This window comes from Heterodontus francisci, chromosome 17, assembly GCF_036365525.1.
Source record: "Heterodontus francisci isolate sHetFra1 chromosome 17, sHetFra1.hap1, whole genome shotgun sequence".
NCBI classification, from domain to species: Eukaryota; Metazoa; Chordata; class Chondrichthyes; order Heterodontiformes; family Heterodontidae; genus Heterodontus; species Heterodontus francisci.
The window spans coordinates 34,541,878-34,565,878 of NC_090387.1; the positions used below are offsets into that span (position 1 = coordinate 34,541,878).

Consider the following 24,001-nt stretch of genomic DNA (forward strand, 5'->3'; position numbering starts at 1 on the left):
TCCCAACAGGAGGGGGTTGGATTCCAGCTCTAAAAAGTAGTTAGCTACTCCTAGCCAAGATTGCTTAGGTTGTTCTCAGTTGGATTGTTTTGGAAATTTAATCACTATAGAAAATAGAAAACACAAGCTGGCTCACCTATAACTTGCCTTTCACAACCTCAAGATGTGACCAAGCACTTCATAGCTAATGAAATATAGTATAGTTGTCACGTAGGGAAATAACTTGAGTATGGTTGTGGAGTATACTGGGATGCCACTTTCTGGTTGAGAAAGCAAGGGAGAAGAAAACTCCTTTCTAAAGCATTGAATTGAATTTATATCATTGTAGCTATCCTGTGACAAACATATGCATGTGTGCTGCTGTTCATTTAATCCTTGGTGTACTTAAATCACCACTTCAACTTTTAAAGTATGAGGTTTCTTTCATATGCCATTAAAAAATATTTTCTAAATTTCCTGTGATTAAATAATATAACTAGTGGAATGTGTAGTTCTCAAAGACACGTGAAGCAGTTTATTAACGCCAGAGGGGAAAAAACAAGTACAATTCCTACTGCAATGGCTATTTTCTTTGCTACACTGCAAGCGTGGCTTTTTTTCATATTTAATTCAAATGGTGCATGTTGAATAGGAGTTCTGATGATCATCACCTGAAGATGTTTTGTTCCTTTTATGCTACCCACAACCAAAAAAGTGGGAGAAAGCAAGTGGCTGGATACAGAAGTAACATCTCCTTAACCTGACAAAAAAAAATTAAAATAGCATTCCTCACCACACCTGTACCAAAACAAGAGGATTTTCTGATCTTGGAAGGTATTCTTGAATTTGTGAGGAAGGGAAGAGGACACTTTGAAATAAAATAGTCCTGGAAGAGATTTTAGTATTAGAGGAGGAAGGAAAAGCAATCACTAAGGCTGATATTACTTTTTTGAAAACATTTAATCCAAAACTGAAATAAAAACAAAAAAAAAATGCTGGAACCGCTCAGCAGGTCTAGCAGCATCTGTGGAAAGAGAAGCAGAGTTAACGTTTCGGGGCAGTGACCCTTCTTCGGAACTGCATCTGCAGACATGAGACAGCTACAAGGAACAGGAAATAAGTTCCTTTAAGGTTTTGCGTAGCTCCTGGCTTCTGAAGGCGTAGATAATAGGGTCGATGACTGAATTGCAAATGATGAGTATCAGGAACATGTGGAAATGAGAAGTGAAGCATAGACAATAGGGATTTTTGGGACAGATAATAATGAGGAGAAGATGAAGAAAGAAAGGACTCCAGCAAATGAGGAAGAGCCCTAGCAGTATTGTCAGTGTAATGGCTCCTTTCATGTTGGTGGCCTGATGAGCAGCTCGCTTATGTTGGGCCATGATCTTCTTGGTATGGATTCGAGCAAGAGTAAACATATGGAGATACAAGGCACCCATGATAACCAACATCGCAAAGAAGAAGGAAATGAGGCAGATGATAACTGCATCACTTTCTGAGTAGACGATGAACAAGATGCTCGAGATGCTGCTGACCACCCAGATTCCGACAATGATGACCACAGCACGTCGAGTTGTCATAATGGTGTGATATCGTAAGGCATAAAATATAGTGATGTACCGGTCAGCTGCGATGGCAGCCAGGAAGGACAGGGAGGATACCATTGAGCTACAGATCATCACGTCTATTAGATTGTCTATTTGCTTAAGGATGTAGTTCTGCACAATCAAAACTTCTCTCTCCGTTAGAATAAGAACAATTGTTTCGATCAGATTACTCCAACTGACCAACATATCTGCCACAGCCAGACAACAAATGAAATAATGCATTGGAGAATGCAAATTTCGGTTTTTAATAATTGCCACGATAACCAGAATATTTTCCACCAAACTGACAATCCCAAGTGTTAAGAAAATCTCTTCTGGAATATTGACTTGTTCACACTGTACTCTGGACGTATTGAAAGAACTGTTGGAATTCTTCGGCAACCAGTGGGATGTAATGTCCTTTGGCACTGTTCCGAGAGGAGCTAAACTTGTGATGTTCATCATTCCATAAGGTTAAACAGTAAAGATAATGTGAAAATTAATGTGAGTAATTTGAAAACAAGACTGCAGAGCTTTCAGTAATCACTTTCCCACTGAAAGAGAAGACCAGTGGAACGGGGACGCCTTTGTACACATGGAAATGAGGGCAGCCAAAGTTATTAACTTCTCAGAGCTAAATTCGTTACTGTATCTTAAGCAAACTTAGATGTACTAAAGATATCAAAATTACCCGTGCTTGATAGCTGGATGGATGCCTTATTGGTGTTCATCAGCTGTTTGCAGAAAGTGACGGTATTTTTTCCTGGCACGTTTACTGCAAGCTTCGATTGCAGCGTTGCTTTCATTTGCATCTGCTTTTGTTTCTGTCTCCGTTGCTAAATTTAAAAGTGCAAAAGTAACACCTTGAAGTTCTCTTTCTTAAAGATGAAACTTTGTTTTGGATCTGTTTTCTTGTTCTTCTTTGGAAGTAGCAGGCTGGCGAGTAAAACATAAACTGAATGCGTAATGAGGAAATCCGATTTATCAATCGCTCTTAAAAGATCACGCATTCTCTACACAGCTCTTCCCACTAAACATAAACAAGAATTGACCAATCAAATGCTGGAGCCACAGCATGCTATTAATTGACTGACAATCACAAAGGACTGAATGAGAAGTGGAAACAATTAACAAAGATCATCTGTTTTTCTGACTGTGAGCATATGCATGTATTTCTGATTACACAATGACAGCAAATTGTTGTGTTTCAAACTGCACAGAGACTTCCCTCAATATGCTTCCTTATAACAGTTGGTATATCAGTGCAGAACAGTGCTCCTGGTTCTCTGATGATTGCGTGTTACATTCCACATGCAAGTGAATCTGCTCAACATTCCTCCCTAAGGATAATTTCTTGAACTGTTAAAGTATCAGAAAAGTTTCTTAATTCTTAAAGTGATAGATTATGGGAAATAAAATCACGCTTTGATGCACATTTTTGAGACAGGGCTTAATTTGTCGGGGTGATTATGGAGGAGTTTACTCTTCATCTTGTAACTCATTGGGATTTGATATGGATGTAGTGAGACAGTGGCGTGAAACAGGGCTGTGTTCGCGCACCCACACTTTTTGGGATTTTCTTCTCCCTGCTGCTTTCACATGCGTTCAAGTCTTCAGAAGAAGGAATTTTCCTCCACACAAGATCAGGTGGCAGGTTGTTTAACCTTGCCCGTCTAAGAGCGAAGTCAAAAGTACGGAAAGTCCTCATCAGGGAACTCCTCTTTGCTGACGATGCTGCTTTGACATCTCACACTGAAGAGTGTCTGCAGAGTCTCATCGACAGGTTTGCGGCTGCCTGCAATGAATTTGGTCTAACCATCAGCCTCAAGAAAACGAACATCATGGGACAGGACGTCAGAAATGCTCCATCCATCAATATTGGCGACCATGCTCTGGAAGTGGTTCAAGAGTTCACCTACCTAGGCTCAACTATCACCAGTAACCTGTCTCTAGATGCAGAAATCAACAAGCGCATGGGAAAGGCTTCCACTGCTATGTCCAGACTGGCCAAGAGAGTGTGGGAAAATGGCGCACGTACACGGAACACAAAAGTCCGAGTGTATCAAGCCTCTGTCCTCAGTACCTTGCTCTATGGCGGCGAGGCCTGGACAACGTATGTCAGCCAAGAGCAATTTCTCAATTCATTCCATCTTCGCTGCCTCCGGAGAATACTTGGCATCAGGTGGCAGGACCGTATCTCCAACACAGAAGTCCTCGAGGCGGCCAACACCCCCAGCTTATACACACTACTGAGTCAGCGGCGCTTGAGATGGCTTGGCCATGTGAGCCGCATGGAAGGTGGCAGGATCCCCAAAGACACATTGTACAGCTAGCTCGCCACTGGTAACAGACCCACCGGCTGACCATGTCTCCGCTTTAAAGACGTCTGCAAATGCGACATGCAGTCCTGTGACATTGATCACAAGTCGTGGGAGTCAGTTGCCAGCGTTCGCCAGAGCTGGCGGGCAGCCATAAAGGCGGGGCTAAAGTGTGGCGAGTCGAAGAGACTTAGCAGTTGGCAGGAAAAAAGACAGAAGCGCAAGGGGAGAGCCAACTGTGTAACAGCCCCGACAAACAAATTTTTCTGCAGCACCTGTGGAAGAGCCTGTCACTCTAGAATTGGCCTTTATAGCCACTCCAGGCGCTGCTCCACAAACCACTGACCACCTCCAGGCGCTTACCCATTGTCTCTCGAGATAAGGAGGCCAAAGAAGAAGAAGTGAGACATAATGCAAGCCCTTTCTTTTCGATTGTACAACACTTCATCATTCACTGGTAATCCTTGATACTGGTTGCAAAAGTATGGAAAAATATTGCATTACTTAATATGGGTGCCCCTCACTTTGATTAGCAAAAGAGACACCCTTGAAATATATGTTAAAAAAACTACCAATAAATAGGTCACCAACCCTACATGTTACAGTAGCAAAAGGCTTTGAGCTTGTTAAACTATATGTATTAAAATATTAAATATTGGTACACAGTGTTTAAATTGGATACTAAAATAACAGTACCAACTGATGCAGTGCAAAGTTCTATAAATGAGAACATTTCACTCAGGTTCTAACGTGTACTTTTAATATTACTGTAAAAACAATTCCAAAGTCATACCCAGAGAAAACAGAAACGGGCCCAGATTTTCTGCCCCCTGACTGGCAAAGTTGGGAAATGGACCACAGGATAATGGCTGAAAAATTGGATTTTTAAAAATTTGTTTCATGGGATGTGGGTGTCACTGGCAGAGCCAGTATTTGTTGTCCATCCCCAATTGCCCTTGAGAAGGTGGTGGTGAGCTTCCTTCTTGAACTGCTGCAGTCCACTGTGTATACCCACAGTGCTGTTAGGGAGGGAGTTACACAATATTGATCCAGCGAAGGTGAAGGAACGGCAATATCGTTCCAAGTCAGGATGATGTGTGGCTGAACTTGGTGATTGTGGTATTCCCATGCATCTGCTGCCCTTGCCCTTCCAGGTGGAAGAGGTCAAAGGTGCTGTCAAAGGAGGCATGGTGAGTTGCTGCAGTACATCTTGTATATGGTACACACTGCTGCCACTGTGTATCGGTGGTGGAGGGAGTGAATGTTTAAGGTGGTGGATGGGGTGCCAATCATGCGGTCTGCTTTGCTCTGGATGGTGTCTAGCTTCTTGAGTGTTGGAGTTGCACTTATCCAGGCAAGTGGAGAGTATTTCATCACACTCCTGACTTGTGCCTTGTAGATGGTGGACAGGCATTGGGGAGTCAGGAGGTGGATTACTCGTTGCAGATTTCCCAGCCTCTGACCTGCTCTTGTAGCCACAGTATTTATGTGGCTGTTCCAGTTCAGTTTCTGGTCAATGGTAACCCCAGGATGTTACATCACAATCTGCCTACTCTGCATATTTCCTATGGATGCTGCCTACTTGAGCGCTAATGACCTTGCCAAAATGGCAACCATTGCAGCTAGCACCAGAAGTGTGCATGCATGCCATGCACACATTTTGATCCAAAATAGCACTTGTAGTGCTGAAAAAATGGGTATCATGAAGCCACATTTTACAGCCTAAAACTTTTGCTATGGTAGGAAAGTGATTGATTCCGCTCCTTGAAGTTGGCATTGAAACTTTAAAGGACTTTTCATGGGCTTTGAGCAAAATTGGATGTCAGTTATTTTTATCCAATGTTGCGATGATGGTAATGATCAGAAATATATATTATACATCTCCGATATTATTACTTTAAATATGCATGCCTATACTTGGATGCATGTGTTCAACATCCAATGTCAATCCCAGCAGAAAATCGAGTGAATGACTGAACAGCCACCAAACTGATTTCCCACCCACACCTGCTCCAGATCTGTCACTAAATCAGTGGATTGGAAGAAGGAAATCCTTGTAGTTCTCTTCAAATACTTATACATTCCATCTTAAATGGTCCTACAGTCTGTTCTTCAGTAACCACTTGTGGTAACACATTCCAATAACCCTCTGTGTGGAAAAAAAATCTTCAAAATTCCCTTTCATTCTGATCATGATAATCCTCAATCTATGCTCCCTGTTACCAAACTGTCAGTCAGTAGAAACAATCTGTCACACACTGTCAAAACCTTTTAGAATTCTGAAAACTTCCATTAAATCTCTCCTTAACCAGGAGCATTCACTAAAATAATCACTAATTCATTGAGTCTTTCTTCAAATCTATAAACTCTAAACACAAGATTCAGTCTCATAAATCTTTGCTTTACAGTATTGCACGCCTTTTCAGTTTTCCTCTGCTGTTGTTTTGTATCCTGGATGGAAATCCACTTTCTCCTGCGCTGAATCTCATTTGTTAGTTCCCGTTTGTTTGTAGCTCTGGCCCTAGAAGACCTGATTTCACCCTGCACCACCTCAGCATACGTGGCAGCAGACTGGGTTGGCTGGCTGACAGGCAACAGCAAGGGCACTGGTGGAGTGCCAGTGGTGGGAGGACAAATGCTGTCATCCTGAGAGAGGACAATAGGTTTGTAATGCACGGAGCCACTGTCACTCGCCTAGGGCATTCCTTCAATATCCTTGTAATGTGTTGGAGGACAGATTGCTGGACTGCTGTGACACCGTGCAAGCCCCTTTGAACATTGGTATCTGCAGCTATGATGGCAGTAGTCAGAGTTTGCATGGCAGTAGTCAGAGTTTGCATGGCAGCAAGCTGAGCTTGCATGACTTCAGCCTGATTTCCATAGAAGTCATAGAAACCATAGAAAAGTTACAGAACAGAAAGAGGCCATTCAGTCTTCACTGGCTGAAAAAACTAGCCGCCCAATCTAATCCCACCTTCCACTACCTGGTCCATAGCCTTGCAGGTTACAGCACTTCAGGTGCAGGTCCAGGTATTTTAAATGAGTTGAGGGTTTCTGCCTCCATCACCGTTCCTGGCAGTGAATTCCAGACACCCATTATCCTCTGGGTGAATTTCTTTTTCCTCATGTTCCCTCTAATCCTTCTACCAATCCCCTTAAATCTAAATCCCCTGGTAATTGACCTCTCCGCTAGGGGAAACAGGTCTCCTGTCTATTCTACCTAGACCCCTCATAATTTCGTACACCTCAATTAAATCACCCATCAGCCTCCTCTGTTCGAAGGAAAACAACCCTAGCCTATCTAATCTTTCCTCATAGCTGCAATTTTCAAGCCCTGGCAACATTCTTGTAAATCTCCTCTGTACTCTCTCCAGAGCAATTATGTCCTTTCTGTAACGTGGTGACCAGAACTGTACGCAATACTCCAGCTATGGCCTAACCAGCGTTTTATACAGTTCCAGCATTACATCCCTGTTTCTGTATTTTATACCTCAGCCAATAAAGGAAAGCATTCCACATGCCTTCTTCACTACTTTATCTACATGTCCTGTCACCTTCAGGGACCTGTGGACATACACTCCAAGGTTTCTCACTTCCTCTACCCCTCCCAATATCCTCCCATTTATTGTGTATTCCTTTGCTTTGTTTGCCCTCCCCAAATGCATTCCCTCATGCTCTTCGGGATTGAATTCCATTTGCCACTTTTCTGCCCACTCAACCAAACCACTGATATCATTTTGGAGTCTGCAGCTATCCTCTTCACTATCAACTACATGGCCAATTTTTGTGTCATCTGCAAATTTCCCAATCGTGCCTCCCACATTCAAGTCCAAATCACCAATATATACCACAAACAGCAAGGGACCCAACACTAAGCTGTGTGGAACTCCACTGGAAACCGCCTTCCATTCGCAAAAACATCTGTCAATCATTACCCTTTGTTTCCTGTCACTGAGCCAATTTTGGATTCAACTTGCCACATTCTCCTGTATCCCATGGGCTTTTACTTTTCTGACCAGTCTGCCATGTGGGATCTTGTCAAATGCCTTACTAAAATCCATGTAGATAACATCCACTGCACTACCCTCATCAATCCTCCTTGTTACTTTCTCAAAAAATTCAATTAAGTTAGTAAGACACAACCTTCCCCTAACAAATCCATGCTGACTATCCATGATTAATCTGTGCCTTTCTAAGTGACAGTTTATCTTATCTCTCAGAATTGATTCTAATAGTTTGCCCACCACTGAGGTCAGACTGTTTAGCCTATAATTATTTGGTCTATCCCTCACACCCTTTTTAAACAAGGGTACAACTTTTGCAGACCTCCAATCCTCTGGTATCTCATCTGTAACTAGTGAGGATTTGAAGATGATCCTCAGAGCATCCGTTATTTCCTCTCTGGCTTCCTTTAACAGCCCGGGATACAATCCATCTGGCCCTGGTGATTTATCCACTTTCAAGGATGTCAGACCCTATATTACTTCCTCTCTCATTATGCTTATCGTATCTAATATTTCACATTCCTCCTCTTTTGCTACAATGTCTGCATCATCCCTCTCCTTTGTGAAGACATTAAGAACCCTGCCCACATCTTTTGCATCCATGCATAAGTTCCCTTGTACATCTCTGATAGGTCCTGCGCTTTCCTTAGTTATCCTCTTACTCTTAATGTACAGATGAAACATCTTTGGGTTTTCCTTGATCTTACCTGCCAATATTTTTTCATATCCTCTCTTTGCTTTCCTAATTTCCTACTTTACTTCACCCCTGCACTTTCTATACTCCTCTAGGATTTCTAAAGTATTAAGTTTTTTGTGACTGTTGTCATGGAACTTTTTTTCTCCACTGTTTAAAAACAGTGTGCCTTTAAGACTCTGTTTATAAACAATGTGCCTTTAAAAACTAAGGGGCACAGTGTGCCAGCAGCTGCACCCATTTCCTAGGCAACAGCAGGAGCGAGGGGAGGTCACATTGTGTATTGTAACTTTTGACTGTATGTAAAAGACTGGCTTAAACCAGTTTGATCTGGAAACCAGTGAAGCATGCTCTGAAGGAAAAAGTGTTCAATATCTCAGCAGAAAAAATTTACATGAGCTACAGGCTGTGTTATTGCCTAAACAGGAAAAAAACCTCTGGGACAAGAACATTTGTATTGTTGGAGGTAGAAAATTCCTTTTTTGCTTCCAAACGCTAAGAGTTTTTTGAGGTCTTTGCCTCAGAAATGACTCTGTGTTGTCTGTTTGTGTTTGCTGGCACTCTCAGTAAAGTTTCTACTGAAAGACCACCAATTTTAAAATCCAAATAGACCTGTTGCTATACTCCTTGTTGAAAGAACTGTGCGACACCTGCTGCAACTGAAGTGTTTCAAGTTACCTGGTTTGGTCCATATTATTCTGCTGGGGGCGGGTTGGGGGTGGTTAATAAAATGTTTAATTTGGCTAATTTCTGGTAGGTGGCAAAACTTTAATAATATGCTATGACGTGTAGAGTAGTGCGACTGAATTGAAGGTGCATTACTCCCGCCTCGGTCGTAACATATTAATTGGGGGCTTGCATCTGGGATTGTACTTATTGCTCTCACATCTGGGATCACATTAATTGCTTGATTGTGTGGGATCCAATCCAAATCCAATGCCAATTATATGAATTGTAAAGGGAAAATAATTAGAAAGAGAAAAAATAAAAGGAACCAGGTTTCTTGTATATAAGGGTAAAGGCTGTACCATCGGAATGGCATTAGCAGTTGCCGCAGAGTTTCTGGGAAAGGAGAATGTGTCCCTCAGTGACTTGACAACTTTAACTAAGAATAAACTAAAAGATGTGGCAGCAAAATTAGGGTTAGAGTTGAAATCAGGTGACAAAAAAGCAGCGATAATTGAAATAATAACCCAACATCTGGAAGAAGAAGAGGAAGAAGAAGATAGTAAGTCAGAGAGTGATGCAGTGGAATTGACCAAAATTCAGTTAGAAATGAAAAAACTTGAGGTTGAGAAAGAATTAAGAAAACTTGAACAAGAAAAAGAAACAGCAATAGCAATCAGAAAACTTGAACTTCAGAGAGAAATTGAAAGAGAAGAGAAGGAATTTAGGTTAAAAGAGATGGAACTAAGACAAGAGGGTAGTCTTGAATCCAGGGAAAGTTCTGGTCAGGAAGAATCTGAATTCAGCCCAGGACCCAGTGAAAAGCTGTTTAAATTCATACAAGCCCTTCCGAAGTTTGAGGAAAGGGACATAGAGACATTTTTCATATCTTTTGAAAAAATAGCCAAACAAATGAAATGGCCAAAGGAAAGCTGGACACTGCATTTTGTAAAGCAGATTGATAGGCAGTGCTCATGACGTTTATTCCATGCTTCCTAAAGAGGCTTCTGCAGATTATGAGATGGCAAAAAAGGCTATTCTCGCTGCATATGAGTTGGTCCCTGAAGCTTAGTAGCTGTGGAAGGGTGCTTTTCTGAATGGAGGGCTGTGATTAGTGGCGTTCCACAGGGATCAGTGCTGGGACCTTTGCTGTTTCTAGTATATATAAATGATTTGGAGGAAAATGTAGCTGGTCTGATTAGTAAGTTTGCGGACGACACAAAAGTTGGTGGAGTTGCGGATAGTGATGAGGATTGTCAGAGGATACAGTAGGATATAGATTGGTTGGAGACTTGGGCGGAGAAATGGGAGATGGAGTTTAATCTGGACAAATGTGAGTTAATGCATTTTGGAAGGTCTAGTGTAGGTGGGAAGTATACAGTAAATGGCAGAACCCTTAGGAGTATTGACAGGCAGAGAGATCTGGGCGTACAGGTCCACAGTCACTGAAAGTGGCAACACATGTGGATAAGGTAGTCAGGAAGGCATACGGCATGCTTGCCTTCATCGGTCGGGGCATAGAGTATAAAAATTGGCAAGTCATGCTGCAGCTGTACAGAACCTTAGTTAGGCCACACTTGGAATATTGCGTGCAATTCTGGTCGCCACACTACCAGAAGGACGTGGAGGCTTTGGAGAGGGTACAGAAGAGGTTTACCAGGATGTTGCCTGGTCTGGAGGGCATTGGCTATGAAGAGAGGTTGGATAAACTCGGATTGTTTTCACTGGAACGACGGAGGTGGAGGGGCAACATGATAGAGGTTTACTAAGTTGAGTGGCATGGACAGAATGGATAGTCAGAAGCTTTTTCCCAGGGTGGAAGAGTCAGTTACTAGGGGACATAGGTTTAAGGTGCGAGGGGCAAAGTTTAGAGGGCATGTGCGAGGCAAGTTCTTTACACAGAGGGTGGTGAGTGCCTGGAACTTGCTGCCAGGGGAGGTGGTGGAAGCAGGTACACTAGCGACGTTTAAGATGCATCTTGACAAATACATGAATAGGATGGGAATAGAGAGATACGGTCCCCGGAAGTGCAGAAGGTTTTAGTTTAGACAGGCATCAAGATCGGCGCAGGCTTGGAGGGCCTTGTTCCTGTGCTGTACTGTTCTTTGTTCTTTGTTCTTTGTTCTTACCGTCAGAAGTTTCGGAACTTATGGAGATTGGCTGGGCAGATGTATGTAGAATTTGAGACGGTGAAGCAAATTAATTTTTACCTTTGGTTACGGGCATTAAAGATGGAAACCATGCATGAGAACCTTCGAACCTTGGAAAAGTTTAAAAATTCAATTCCTTCAGTAGTGAGAACTCGTGTCGATTATCTGAAAGTTTTGAAAGCGAGGCAAGCAGTGGAAATTGCTGATGATTTTGAGCTTGTGAATAAGCCAAAACCTTTTGTCAATCACCTCCATAAACCAGAGAAGGATAGAAAGTAGGAGAGTGAAAGGAAGGCAAGTAGCTGGGGACAAGAAGGAACAGCTGGGAATGCCTCTGGATCACTTTCTCAGGCCAGAAAGGAAGGTGCTGAGGGTAGGAGTGAAGTCCGCAAGCCGAAGTGTTATCATTGCCACAAAACAGGTCATCTTCGTTCAGAGTGCTGGAAATTGTGAGGTAAACCCATAGGACTTGTTGGGATACACAAAACTAATGCAGAGAAAAGAGCTCTGTCTGACAGTACAGTAGACCAGAGGTTTTGAGGAGGAAATGGAGACCGCCTCATAGGCCTGCGGACGAAGACTGGACAGTTGTTAAACAGATAGCGGTACCACCTAAATATCACCAGGGGTTATTAAGGTTAGTACATGACATTCCTGTCCAGGACATAGGGGGATTTGGAAGACTAAATCATGTTTAAGTCAACATTATTACTGGCCAGGCCTTACAAAGGGCATGAGACAATTTTGTCAGACATGCTATACATGCCAAATGGTGGGAAAACTGCAACATACCATAAAACTGGCACCACTAATTCCCATACCAGTGATTGAGGAACCACTTAGCAGGGTATTAGTAAACTGTGCAAGACCCTTGCCAAAAATAAAAGTGGGACATCAATACATACTGTCATAGATATGGCTACTCAATTTCTAGAGGCCATTCCTTTGAGGACAGTTACTGCTAAAATAGTAGTAGAAATTCTTTAGGAGATATGGATTACCACTTGAAGTTCAATCAGATCAAGGTTCTAATTTCATGTCTAAGATATTTCAAGAAGTCATGGGCAATTTGGATATCAGACAGTTGAAATCTTCAGCATATCACCCACACACAGGGAACTTTAGAGAAGTACCGCCAAACTCTCAAACTAATGATTAGAACATACTATCACAAATATATGCATGACTGGGTTAAAGGACTAGATTTTCTTTTATTTGCCACCAGAGATTCACTGAATGAGTCTACAGGTTTCTGTCCTTTCGAATTGGTTTACGGACATGAAGTAAGAGATCCTCTAAGACTCATCAAAGACAGATTCTTAGAACAAAGGAATGAATCTTCAATGCTAGACTATGTATCTGTGTTCCTGAAAAGGCTCACAAAAGCTTGCGGTGTGGCTCAGGAACACCTAAAGCATCCCAAGCCAATATGAAAAAATGGGCAGAGAAGAATGCAAAGACCCACAATTTTCAACCAGGGGATGAAGTATTGGTGTTGTTACCGTTACAGGAGGAACCATTAAAAGCACGGTTCAGTGGCCCATGTAAAGTGATCAAAAGAGTGGGTGAGGTAGATTACTTGATTGACACCCTGATTGCTGGGAGAAGAACCAGTTGTGTCACATCAATATGTTAAAGCAATATCATTCGCAGGGAGGAGGATAAGCCAGTACAGGTATGTCAGGTAATGGGGACTGTTGAGAAGGAAAAGGATAGTGAGAATGAGGCAGAAGGAGGCCTAGACAATTCAGAGATTGAACCTCTAACTATCCGGTTAGTGAATACAGAATTACAGTAGTTAGCAACAAATGCAGGATTCGTTTGAGCTCACTTTCCAGAAATAGTAAGGAATATATTGCCAATTATAAAGCTGTGGCAATTTCAAACTCCCTCAAATCTGTCTTATAATGTAACTATTGTACAAACTAAACAGTAATGTGATATTAAAGTCGGTACAATTATGTAACTGATCTTTTGAAGTCTAAAGAAGTACAAAACTGTGAAGGATTTATTCATACAGTGCCAAATTCTTCCAATAACTTAGTTAAAATTGTCCTTTCAAAATATATAAACACATTTCATATAATGTTCTAACATACAAATTTAAGTGACTGAACATCTAGTTTTACCAGAAAAACTGTTTGCAAAGTATTGATCGTTATACATTAAGAAGAACTGTTTCTATGAAAAATGCATTTTTCTCTATTGGGGAAAGGAGAAGGCCAAAAGAGCTCAGTGTCATTTTCACCATGTTGTGCGTGAACACAATTTACAATCCATTAAACGCTCACAATTCTTTTTAAAAGGAAACGAATTGCAAGAAAAAGTCTCTTGCCCAATCCTTTCACAGATTGAATGCAATCAACTCTGTCATTAGGGGACACCAATCCAGAGAATGCAAGGAGAACAAACAGTACAGCATGTTTACTTCATGATGACAATCATGTGGCAGCATTCATGTTAATCTAAGGCATCTGTGGCCCCTGTCTGACTGAAGCAACTCTTAACCCAAGAGAAAGGGGAAAGTGACAAATAATTCAAAGGTAAAAGCTGGTATGGATTGTGCAACAAAATATATTCTCAGCCTATTTGGCATGACTTGCTGGAGGCAAACAGCGTAAATTGATGATGACAGGTTAAGAACATTAAGAACGTAAGAAATAGGAGCAGGAATAGGTCATACATCCCCTCGAGCCTGTTCTGCCATTCAGTAAGAACATGGTTGAACTTTTATAACCCCACTTTCCTGCCCTATCCTCATATCCCTTGATTCCCTTAGTGCCAAAAAATCTATCGACCTCTGACTTGAATATAATCATCAACTGAGCATCCACATCTCTCTGGGCTTGAGAATTCAAAAGATTCCCAACTCTCTGAGTCAAGAGGGTTTCTCCTTATCTCAGTCTTAAATGGCTAACCTCAAGACATTGACTCCTAGTTCTAGACTCTCCAGTTTGGGGAAACAATCTCTCTGTTTCTCCCCTGTCAAGCTCTAAGAATTGTATATGTTTCAATTAGATCACTTTTCATTCTTCTCAATCCCAGAGAATATTCTATATAGGATGGCCCTCTCATCCCAGGAATCAATCTATTGAGCTTTCCTTGTGTCATCTCCAAGGCAAGGATATACCTCCTTGGGTAAGGAGACAAAAACTGTACATTATACTCCAGATGTAGTCTCACCAAAGCCCTATTATGGCACACAACTTCCTTCCTCCTATACTCTGTTACGACCAGGTGAGGAAGGGGTCTCAGGCTCCCCTTTCGCACCTTCTCTGGTTTGACTACAACAGGGTTTATTCTTTTAACACAGTGACTTAGCTTACCACTTCAGTGAGCACTTGCTCACTGTTCCTCGACTATAATTACAAATGAACCAATCAGACAGGTTTACTTGAGTTTAAACAAGAAAGATTAAGTTTATTAACCTTATCACTGTAACCCGGTTAAAATTATTAAATTGCATGATGCATTCACGCTCACATTCATACGAGAGACACACACACACACACACACAAATAGATAGAGAGGGGAAAAAGAGTTGGGAAATTGCAGTAAAGCCCGTAATAAATGGAATTCAAATACTGAGTTTCAGTGTCCTTAGTTGCAGTTAAAGTCTTGAAGTCCTCGCTGGGCCAAGCACAATACGGGCTTTCTTCTCTGTTCCCGGAAGGCCAAAGGAAGGCTTTATCCGTCCTCTTGGTTGTTGCCTGTGATGGTCTGTAGATATGAGGTTTAGCTGCAGCCGAGGCTCCCCTGGGACTTTGCTGGAGAGGGAAACAGGAGAAAGAGATATTCCTTCCTCGGAGTTCAGTTACTGACTTTCTTATTTCTGAGACACAATTCACAAACTTAGTGCTACACAGGCAGGTATGTCATGTGACCATCTCTTCATTTGAAAACTGAAGTTTCTGGAATGTTTTTTGAAATTCAAAGTTCTTCTTTCAAGCTGTGCAAACATACTTGGGGGGTTAGCTCTTCCAAAGTCAATGGGTGTCGATGGCTTGACGACCCACATTGACAAAATCCATTCTAGATAATTGGATCAGAGTGCACCCCTATTATTCTGGCTAGACGGGATAATCTGCCTCCCAGCTGGCCTTTGGCTTCTCATATGCAAATTGTGCGTGGCCATGTTTAGCTGTTCTGTTCTGCTTTTTAAAAGATATTTGTAATAACGTTCAGTAAAAAGTCTCAGACAACGTTCCATATGACAAAATTAATATTTTCCATTTGGCATGTGGGATTTCCGTCACACCTTTGTACCATGCCGAATGTAATGCGAAAATGGGGAGCATTGCATTGTAAGTCAAAAAGAAAAAACACAGGAAAACACACATGTATTTCTCTCATTCACTCTCATCCATTCAGAAATCTTATAATTGTTACAGCCTCTCTTTTCTCTGCAGCAGTGCAGCTTTAAACTGTTCTTTTCCCTTGAGATGGGTCTGAGATGGTTAGGTGTTGCCCAATGGGTTTCAAGTTTCTTTAGTATAAGCTTGAAATAAGCTGGGAATGGGCATCCCAAGAAACACGTGTTTTTTTGGGGATCTTGGTGTCTGCAAATTTCCATAAATTGGATAGGGCGGGTTCTTTGTGCACAAGCTTTACCCCCTCAGCTGTTGTTTCTGCAACCTGTGGTTCCAACTCTTCAGGTTTCAGTACCTTGTTATTTTCTCTCTCCATGGTAGGAGTGGGTAATAAATTGGTTTAAAACCCTGTGAGGTGTCTGTGATTTCCTCTGGAACTTTGTTCTTGTTGGGGTCTGCAGGGATTTAATTGTGGATTTAATTAGCTCTGTGCTTGAGCTCTGATTATGGGAATCTGCAGTGGGTGGATCCACTCTGACCTCACTTTCAGTGCGCTGGTGAGCCATACAAGGGTTACTCACTTTAGGGCATTTTTGTTTCTCTTTTCTCCAGACTGTGGGGTGTGGGGGTTCCCTTTGTTAATCTCCCCATGTCCTCTGGGATATTCCTGCTCAGATACCTGTCTAGATTCCACTGCACGCCTCTACGGCACTTCAGCTAGGTGAGGCATCACCCTCACTGTTTCTCTGCCCTTTTGGGGACTTTTTTTGTCCCTGCAGGTTACTGTAAATGCTGTCAGCAGCCCTGGTAGGGTGCTTTGGTTGTCTGCATTTATGTAGGAGGGTATGGGGTCTAATTTTTCCAACATTTTGGGGTTGGCTGACTGGACAGTAGGGGGTTTCATTTAGGAGTCCTCCTTTGACCTGTCCTCCCTGTCTTTTTCGTCCCCTTCCTCCCTAACTCTCTGCCAGTCCTGTGCCTGTCTGTCCCCTTTTGTTCTCAGCAGGGGTTCATCACAATTTACCAGCCCTTTGCTGGAGGGCTTCCCAAAACCTGGCACACGAATTAGGGGGTGCAGAATTTACTGGAGGTTGGAGCTTTCCCTCAACCTGGCACATGTGGCAAGTCCTACAGAACTCTACTATATCTTTATGGAGTTTTGGCCAGTCAAACTGCTGCCTCATACGGGATTTGGTTTTTCATATACTGACATATAAAGTTCATGGGCTATTCTTAATATTTCCCTACGGTACCTCGGCAGCACCACTAACTGGTAGACCACTGTCCACTCTTTGTCCTCAGGTCTGTGAGGAGTATTCCATTTCCTCATCAGCACCTCATTCTTTACATAGTAGCAATCAGGGACTCCCACTGCTTCAATTTCAGTTTGGGCAGCCTGTGCTAACTCTCTTAATACTGGGTCGGCTCGCTAAGCCTCAACTAGGGAAGATCCATTTAATCCATTCCCTGGGTTCTCTAACTTTCCAAAGCAAGTTTCAGTCAGACAGACTGCATCTGTCTGCAGTGCCAATTCAATTTCCTCTGGGGTTTGGCCATGGCCCGAGTCACTACACAATCAGGGGAAATGTAGGGGACCGTCTCTTGCCACTGCCCTGTCTCCTTGACCTCCTTCGGTCTCTCTACTACTACTGGGGAAGCTACCACCTTCGCCCCGCCAGATCATTACCTAGGAGTAGGTCAACCCCGATCACATGCAATCTAGGGACAATCCCTATGGTTACCAATCCTGAAACTAGGTCGAACTCCAAGTGCACCCGGTGTAAAGGTACAGGCATACACTGTCCTCTGATACCATTCACTACCATTCTGGTGTTTACTGCACTCTCTGGAGGAAAGGTCATGCCTTTTCCAGGGATCTCATGGCCCCTGTATCCCTGAGTATGATGATGGGCTTGCTTGCCCATTCAAGGGGTATGGGGTTACTTTCCCTTTGGATATAAAATCCTGATAGCCTTCAGGGATCTCATTAAATTTTCTTGCACCCACAGCAGTATGTTTCCTGGGTCTTACTGCTGCTGCAGTTAAAGCCACAACCTGCTCTGCTGTGCTTTCCATCAGGTTCCCTTCTCCTGCAGCGGTCGAGTGTGCCCTGATTAGTCCAACAAGCTTTCCCCGTAGTTTCCAGCAGTCAGCTCTGAGGTGACCTGCCTTATTACAATGGAAACACACAGGTCTCCGGGTCTCACTCCTGATTTCAGCACTATTCCTTTTGGCTTGAGGAGAGTGCCCTGTGTGTCCAGCTTTTCTTTGTCTCCCAGGACTGTTTGGGCTCCTATCATCCTCCAACCTCTTTTCCTTTTCAGGGTTGTGGGGTGACTAGGAAAGGTTTTCCCTTCCGGGAACTGACTTGTATATGAGAACAAACTCATCAGCCAGAACTGTGGCTTGCCTCACTCTGTTTACTTTTTGTTCCTCCACATGGGTCTTTATGGAGAGTGGGAGAGAGTTTTAAAATTCCTTGAGTAGTATCACCTCTCTTAGGTTTTCATAAGTGGGCTGCACTTTAATGGCCCTTAACCACTGGTCAAAAGCTAGCTGCTTACTTCTGTCAAACTCCAGCTAAGTTTGATCAGCTTGTTTCCAGAGAGTTCAGAATTTCTGGCGGTAGGCTTCGGTACTAGTTCATATGTCTCGAGGATAGCATTTTTAGTCAGTTCATAATTTAATGAACTTTCATCTGGCAACAGAGAATAAACCTCATGGGATTTTCCTGTTAGCTTGCTTTGTAGCAGGAGTGTCCATCTCTCGGCTAGTCATTTCAACTGTCTAGCAAAGTTTTCAAAAGTTACAAAAAATGCTTCCACGTCTCCCTCATTGAACTTTGGGATCAACTGGGAAAATTTTAAGAGCTCAGCACACGGCCCTGAGTTAAATGTAGCCTCCATATTGGCCATTTTCCCCATTTTTTTCCTCTCCCACGGAGCCTTTGAAAAATTGATTTTAAAAGCACTTCAAAGCTTTTCTTTAAACCAGGATCCCTCGACCATCAACACAATGACTCACCTGATCACAATGTATTTGCAGCCTGTTGTTCAGTGCTCTGTCTCCTGCAGCTGGTGGTAGGTTCTTTTTTCTTTCCACTGTTTGGGCCAGTATTTCTTAACTCTTTTCAGGTACTTTTTAAAAAAAGTTTCTTCACTGGTTTGCTGTTTTCGCCTGTGGTCTTCAAGGTTATAGCTTATTTTTTCACCACAGCTGCCACCATGTTATGTGTTCTTTGTGTTACCTTGGAAGATCTCAAACAGGTTTATTAACAGCTAACTATTATATACAATACAGAGCAAACTATATACAGTACCATTGTCTAGGGAGTTACAGTTGCAGAATGACTGTGGCTCCTTGTCACATGGTTACTTTCTGGTACTTAGCTCGTTAGCATGATGAGGACATCACTCTTGAAGAGATCATACAACAGCTATAGCTTCAACTTTCCATGGATCTGGTGATACTCCTTCACCACTGAACATATAACCGAACAATTCAATTCTGCTTTCATTAAACAAGCACTTGCCTTTGCTCAAGGTGAAGTTACATTCTCTGAGACATTGTAGGCATGCCTGTAGGCGTGTCTCAAGTTCCTTTTTGGTGCGGTCATAGATGAAAATGTCATCCTTGAAGTGCAGACTGAATCAAGTGCTGAAACACCTCAGCTGTTGAGCTGACTCCAAAGTTGAGCCTCTTGTATCGGAAGAGTCCAATGTGAGTAGAGAATACGGTCAGATATCTTGATTCGGCTGCAAGCTCGATTTGATGGTCTCCTGTGTTGAGGTCAAGTTTAGCAAAGTGTTTAGCCCCATTCATTTTCTCTATGATATCATCAATTGTCGTGTCAAGTGTTTTTCTTGTTGTATGGCTTGGTTTGGTGATTGCATATCAACGCAGATTCTAATCTGGTTCTCACTCTTGAGTTTCTTGATGACTTTTATGCATGAAACCCAAGGGGTAAACTCATCCCCAACTTTCTCAATAATGTCAAAGTCATTGAAGTTTCTTCTCTGTCTGTTTCCTGACATGAAATCATATTTGTCGACGTTGATGTGCAACTGGGGGCACATCAGGGTCGGCATGCAGCTTGCATGTAACACCTTTCAGTTTTCCAATACCAGTGAAGCGATCAGCATACAATTTGAGAATGTTTTTGTTATGTGAAGGAATTGCATGCGTGACTGCAATCATGAGAAGATCTGCTGCTGTACGGAAACTAGTAAGCGTGTCACATTCTCTGCATATGACAGAGAATAGAGCATTTGTTCTAGTGCCTTTGAAATAGACTGGTGTTTCAAAAGTTCCAAGGATTTTCAGCAGTTTGTCACTGTTGTAAAGGAAAATTTTCATATTCCCTGATTTGCAGAGAATGGGTCAATCCTGAAGTTCGTTGAATGTTTGGTCTTCCATGACATTGACAGGTGCTCCTGTTTCTATGAGTATATCCCAGCAGCCAATGGTCACTGTCACATGTGGCTGTTTGCTGTGTTTTAGAGAGAGGGAAAAAGTATGTTTGGGGTCATCTGCCTCTACTTTGGCTATATCCTCTTGCCTGTTTTGCTGTGGCACGCATACGTGCACCCTTTTGTTGGTATTGGTCTTAGTAGTTGATTTTGCTGATGAGCGACAAACACAAGCAAAATGGTTGGGTTTTCCTCAGGCTTTACACTGTTTACCAGTAGCAGGACACTGTCCAGTGTGGGTAAGCACTGCCACAGTGGAAACATTCTTTGGACAAGTCGCAACTCTGTTTGTGAGATGTCTGTTGTTGCTTTGCAGATGGTTTCCTGACAAGTGAGCAATGAATAGTGTTGAACTTGGAGTGTGTTAGTTACCATTGGCAGCCTCAACTTCAGTAGCTCTGGACTTTGAGAGCAATAGTGATCTTGCTAACTCTAGCAGCTCTCAACTTTTGGTCTTTCTCGCATGATCTTCAGCATAGTTGACTAGAGAGACAGCCTTTAGTAATTTGTGCTTTGATTTCCTGTTTGACAACATCACCAAATTTGCATTTGGTTGCTAGTCACCTCAATCGCATGGAATATTGGTCAATTGTCTTGTTTGCTTCTTGCTTAGTGTGTCGGAATACAAAGAACAAAACAAAGAACAAAGAAAATTACGGCACAGGAACAGGCCCTTCGGCCCTCCAAGCCTGCCCCGATCCAGATCCTCTATCTAAACATGTCGCCTATTTTCTAAGGGTCTGTATCTCTTTGCTTCCTGCCCATTCATGTATCTGTCTAGATACATCTTAAAAGAAGCTATCATGCCCGCGTCTACCACCTCCGCTGGCAATGCGTTCCAGGCACCCACCACCCTCTGCGTAAAGAACTTTCCACGCATATCCCCCCTAAACTTTTCCCTTCTCACTTTGAACTCGTGACCCCTAGTAATTGAATCCCCCACTTTGGGAAAAAGCTTCTTGCTATCCACCCTGTCTATACCTCTCATGATTTTGTACACCTCAATCAGGTCCCCCCTCAACCTCCGTCTTTATAATGAAAATAATCCTAATCTACTCAACCTCTCTTCATAGCTAGTGCCCTCCATACCAGGCAACATCCTGGTGAACCTCCTCTGCACCCTCTCCAAAGCATCTACATCCTTTTGGTAATGTGGCGACCAGAACTGCACGCAGTATTCCAAATGTGGCCGAACCAAAGTCCTATAATTAATGTGGCACCAGTAGCATGACCTGCCAACTCTTGTACTCAATACCCCGTCCGATGAAGGAAAGCATGCCATATGCCTTCTTGACCACTCTATTGACCTGCGTTGCCACCTTCAGGGAACAATGGACCTGAACACCCAAATCTCTCTGCATATCAATTTTCCCCAGGACTTTTCCATTTACTGTATAGTTCACTCTTGAATTGGATCTTCCAAAATGCATCACCTCGCATTTGCCCTGATTGAACTCCATCTGCCATTTCTCTGCCCAACTCTACAATCTATCTATAAACATTCTTGGATAATCGACCACGAGGCATTCGACTAGTTGACCAGCCCACCTTAGCTGCACCTTCTTTATTCATTCATGAGATATGGGCATTGCTGGCATGGTCAACAGTCATTAACTATCCTTAATTGCCTTTGAGAAAGTGCTGAAGAAGCCTTCTTGAACCATTGCAGTCCATGTGGTGTAAGTATGGAGTTCCAGGATTTCAGCCCAGCAATGATTGAAGGAATGGCAATATATTTCCAAGTCAGAAGCTGGGTGATTTGGAGGGCAACCTGCAGGTGCTGTTCTTCAAATATGTCTGCTGCCCTAGTTCTTCTAGACACTAGAGGTCACCTAGAGGTCGAAGGTGCTGTTGAAGGAGCCTTGGCCAGTTGTGTCAGTGCATCTTGTAGATGGTACACACTGCAGCCATTGTGTGCCAGTGGTGGAGGGAGTGAATGTTTAAGGCGGTGGATGGATGTTGATCAAGTGGGATGCTTTGTCCTGAATGGTATTCAGCTTCTTGAGTGTTGTTGGAGCTGCACTTAAACAGGCAAGTGGAGAATATTCCATCACACTCTTCACTTGTGCCTTGTAGATGGTGGAAATGTTTTGGGGAATCAGGAGGTGAATCAACCACAGAATTCCCAGTCTCTGACCTGCTCTTGTAGCAACAGTATTTATACGGCTGGTCCAGTTATGTTCCTGGTCAACGGTAACCACCAGGATATTGATGTGGGGGATTGAGCGATTTAATGCTGTTGAATGATAGAGGTTGGACTCCCACTTGTTGGAAATGGTCATTGCCTGGTATTAGTGTGGTGCAAATGTTACTTGCTACTTATCAGTACAAGCTTGGGTGTTGTCGAGATCTTGCTGCATGTAGGCTGGACAACTTCATTAGCTGAGGAGTTGGGAATGGAACTAAACACTGTGCAATCATCAGCAAACATCCCCACCTCTGACCTTAAGTTGGAGGGAAGGTCATTGATGAAGCTGCTGAAGATGATTGAGCCAGGATACTGCCCTGAGGAACTCCTGCAATGATATCCTGGAACTGAGATGATTGACTCTCCAACAACCACAACAATGTGTTAGAAATTAGAAATATGCTTAGAATAAACATATATTTAGTAGTCAGCTTGAAATAGTAAAGAAATAGGTTAGTGCTGTAAGTTTCATTTTACTGCAAACTGTTTAAGGTTTCATTTCTCTGGAAACAAATTAGTGGAATGATTATTCATAGGTGATGACAGCTGTCGTTAGCCTGAAAAGGGGCCATGGTCAGATAAGGCCTTTGTAATAGTGGGTGAGCAACTGAGTAAATAGAACAAAGAACAGTACAGCACAGGAACAGGCCATTCAGCCCTCCAAGCCTGCTCCGATCTTGATGCCTGCCTAAACTAAAACCTTCTGCGCTTCCGGGGACCGTATCCCTCTATTCCCATCCTATTCATGTATTTGTCAAGATACCTCTTAAACGTCGCTATCGTACCTGCTTCCACCACCACCCCCGGCCTCACCACCCTCTGTGTAAAGAACTTGCCTCGCACATCCCCTCTAAACTTTTGCCCTCGCCCCTTAAACCTATGTCCCCTAGTAACTGACTCTTCCACCCTGGGAAAAAGCTTCTGACTATCCACTCTGTCCATGCCGCTCATAACTTTGTAAACCTTTATCATGTCGCCCCTCCACCTCCGTCGTTCCAGTGAAAACAATCCGAGTTTATCCAGCCTCTCCTCATAGCTAATGCCCTCCAAACTAGGCAACATCCTAGTAAACCTCGTCTGTACCCTCTCCAAAGCCTCCACGTCCTTCTGGTAGTGTGGCGACCAGAATTGCATGCAATATTCTAAGTGTGGCCTAACTAAAGTTCTGTACAGCTGCAGCATGACTTGCCAATTTTTATACTCTATGCCCCGACCGATGAAGGCAAGCATGCCCGTATGCCTTCTTGACTACCTTATCCACCTGCGTTGCCACTTTCAGTGACCTGTGGACCTGTACGCCCAGATCTCTCTGCCTGTCAATACTCCTAAGGGTTCTGCCATTTACTGTATACTTCCCACCGACACTAGACCTTCCAAAATGCATTACCTCACATTTGTCCGGATTAAACTCCATCTGCCATTTCTCCGCCCAAGTCTTCAACCGATCTATATCCTGCTGTATCCTCTGACAATCCTCATCACTATTTGCAACTCCACCAACCTTTGTGTCGTCCGCAAACTTACTAATCAGATCAGCTACATTTTCCTCCAAATCATTTATATATACTACGAACAGCAAAGGTCCCAGCACTGATCCCTGCGTAACACCACTAGTCACAGCCCTCCATTCAGAA

At 42.9% G+C, this 24,001-nt stretch overlaps 1 protein-coding gene across 1 annotated transcript; it reads right to left on the reverse strand.

Annotated features, from left to right (window-relative positions):
* Positions 1–1,079: 1,079 nt before the first annotated feature.
* Positions 1,080–19,532, reverse strand: mc1r (melanocortin 1 receptor). Its single transcript, XM_068048887.1, has 4 exons — positions 19,377–19,532; positions 6,293–6,532; positions 2,600–2,646; positions 1,080–1,872 (listed from the first exon to the last, which is right to left on the reverse strand). The coding sequence occupies exons 1-4, from the start codon at positions 19,530–19,532 to the stop codon at positions 1,080–1,082; spliced, it is 1,236 nt and encodes a 411-aa protein (XP_067904988.1).
* Positions 19,533–24,001: the final 4,469 nt, after the last annotated feature.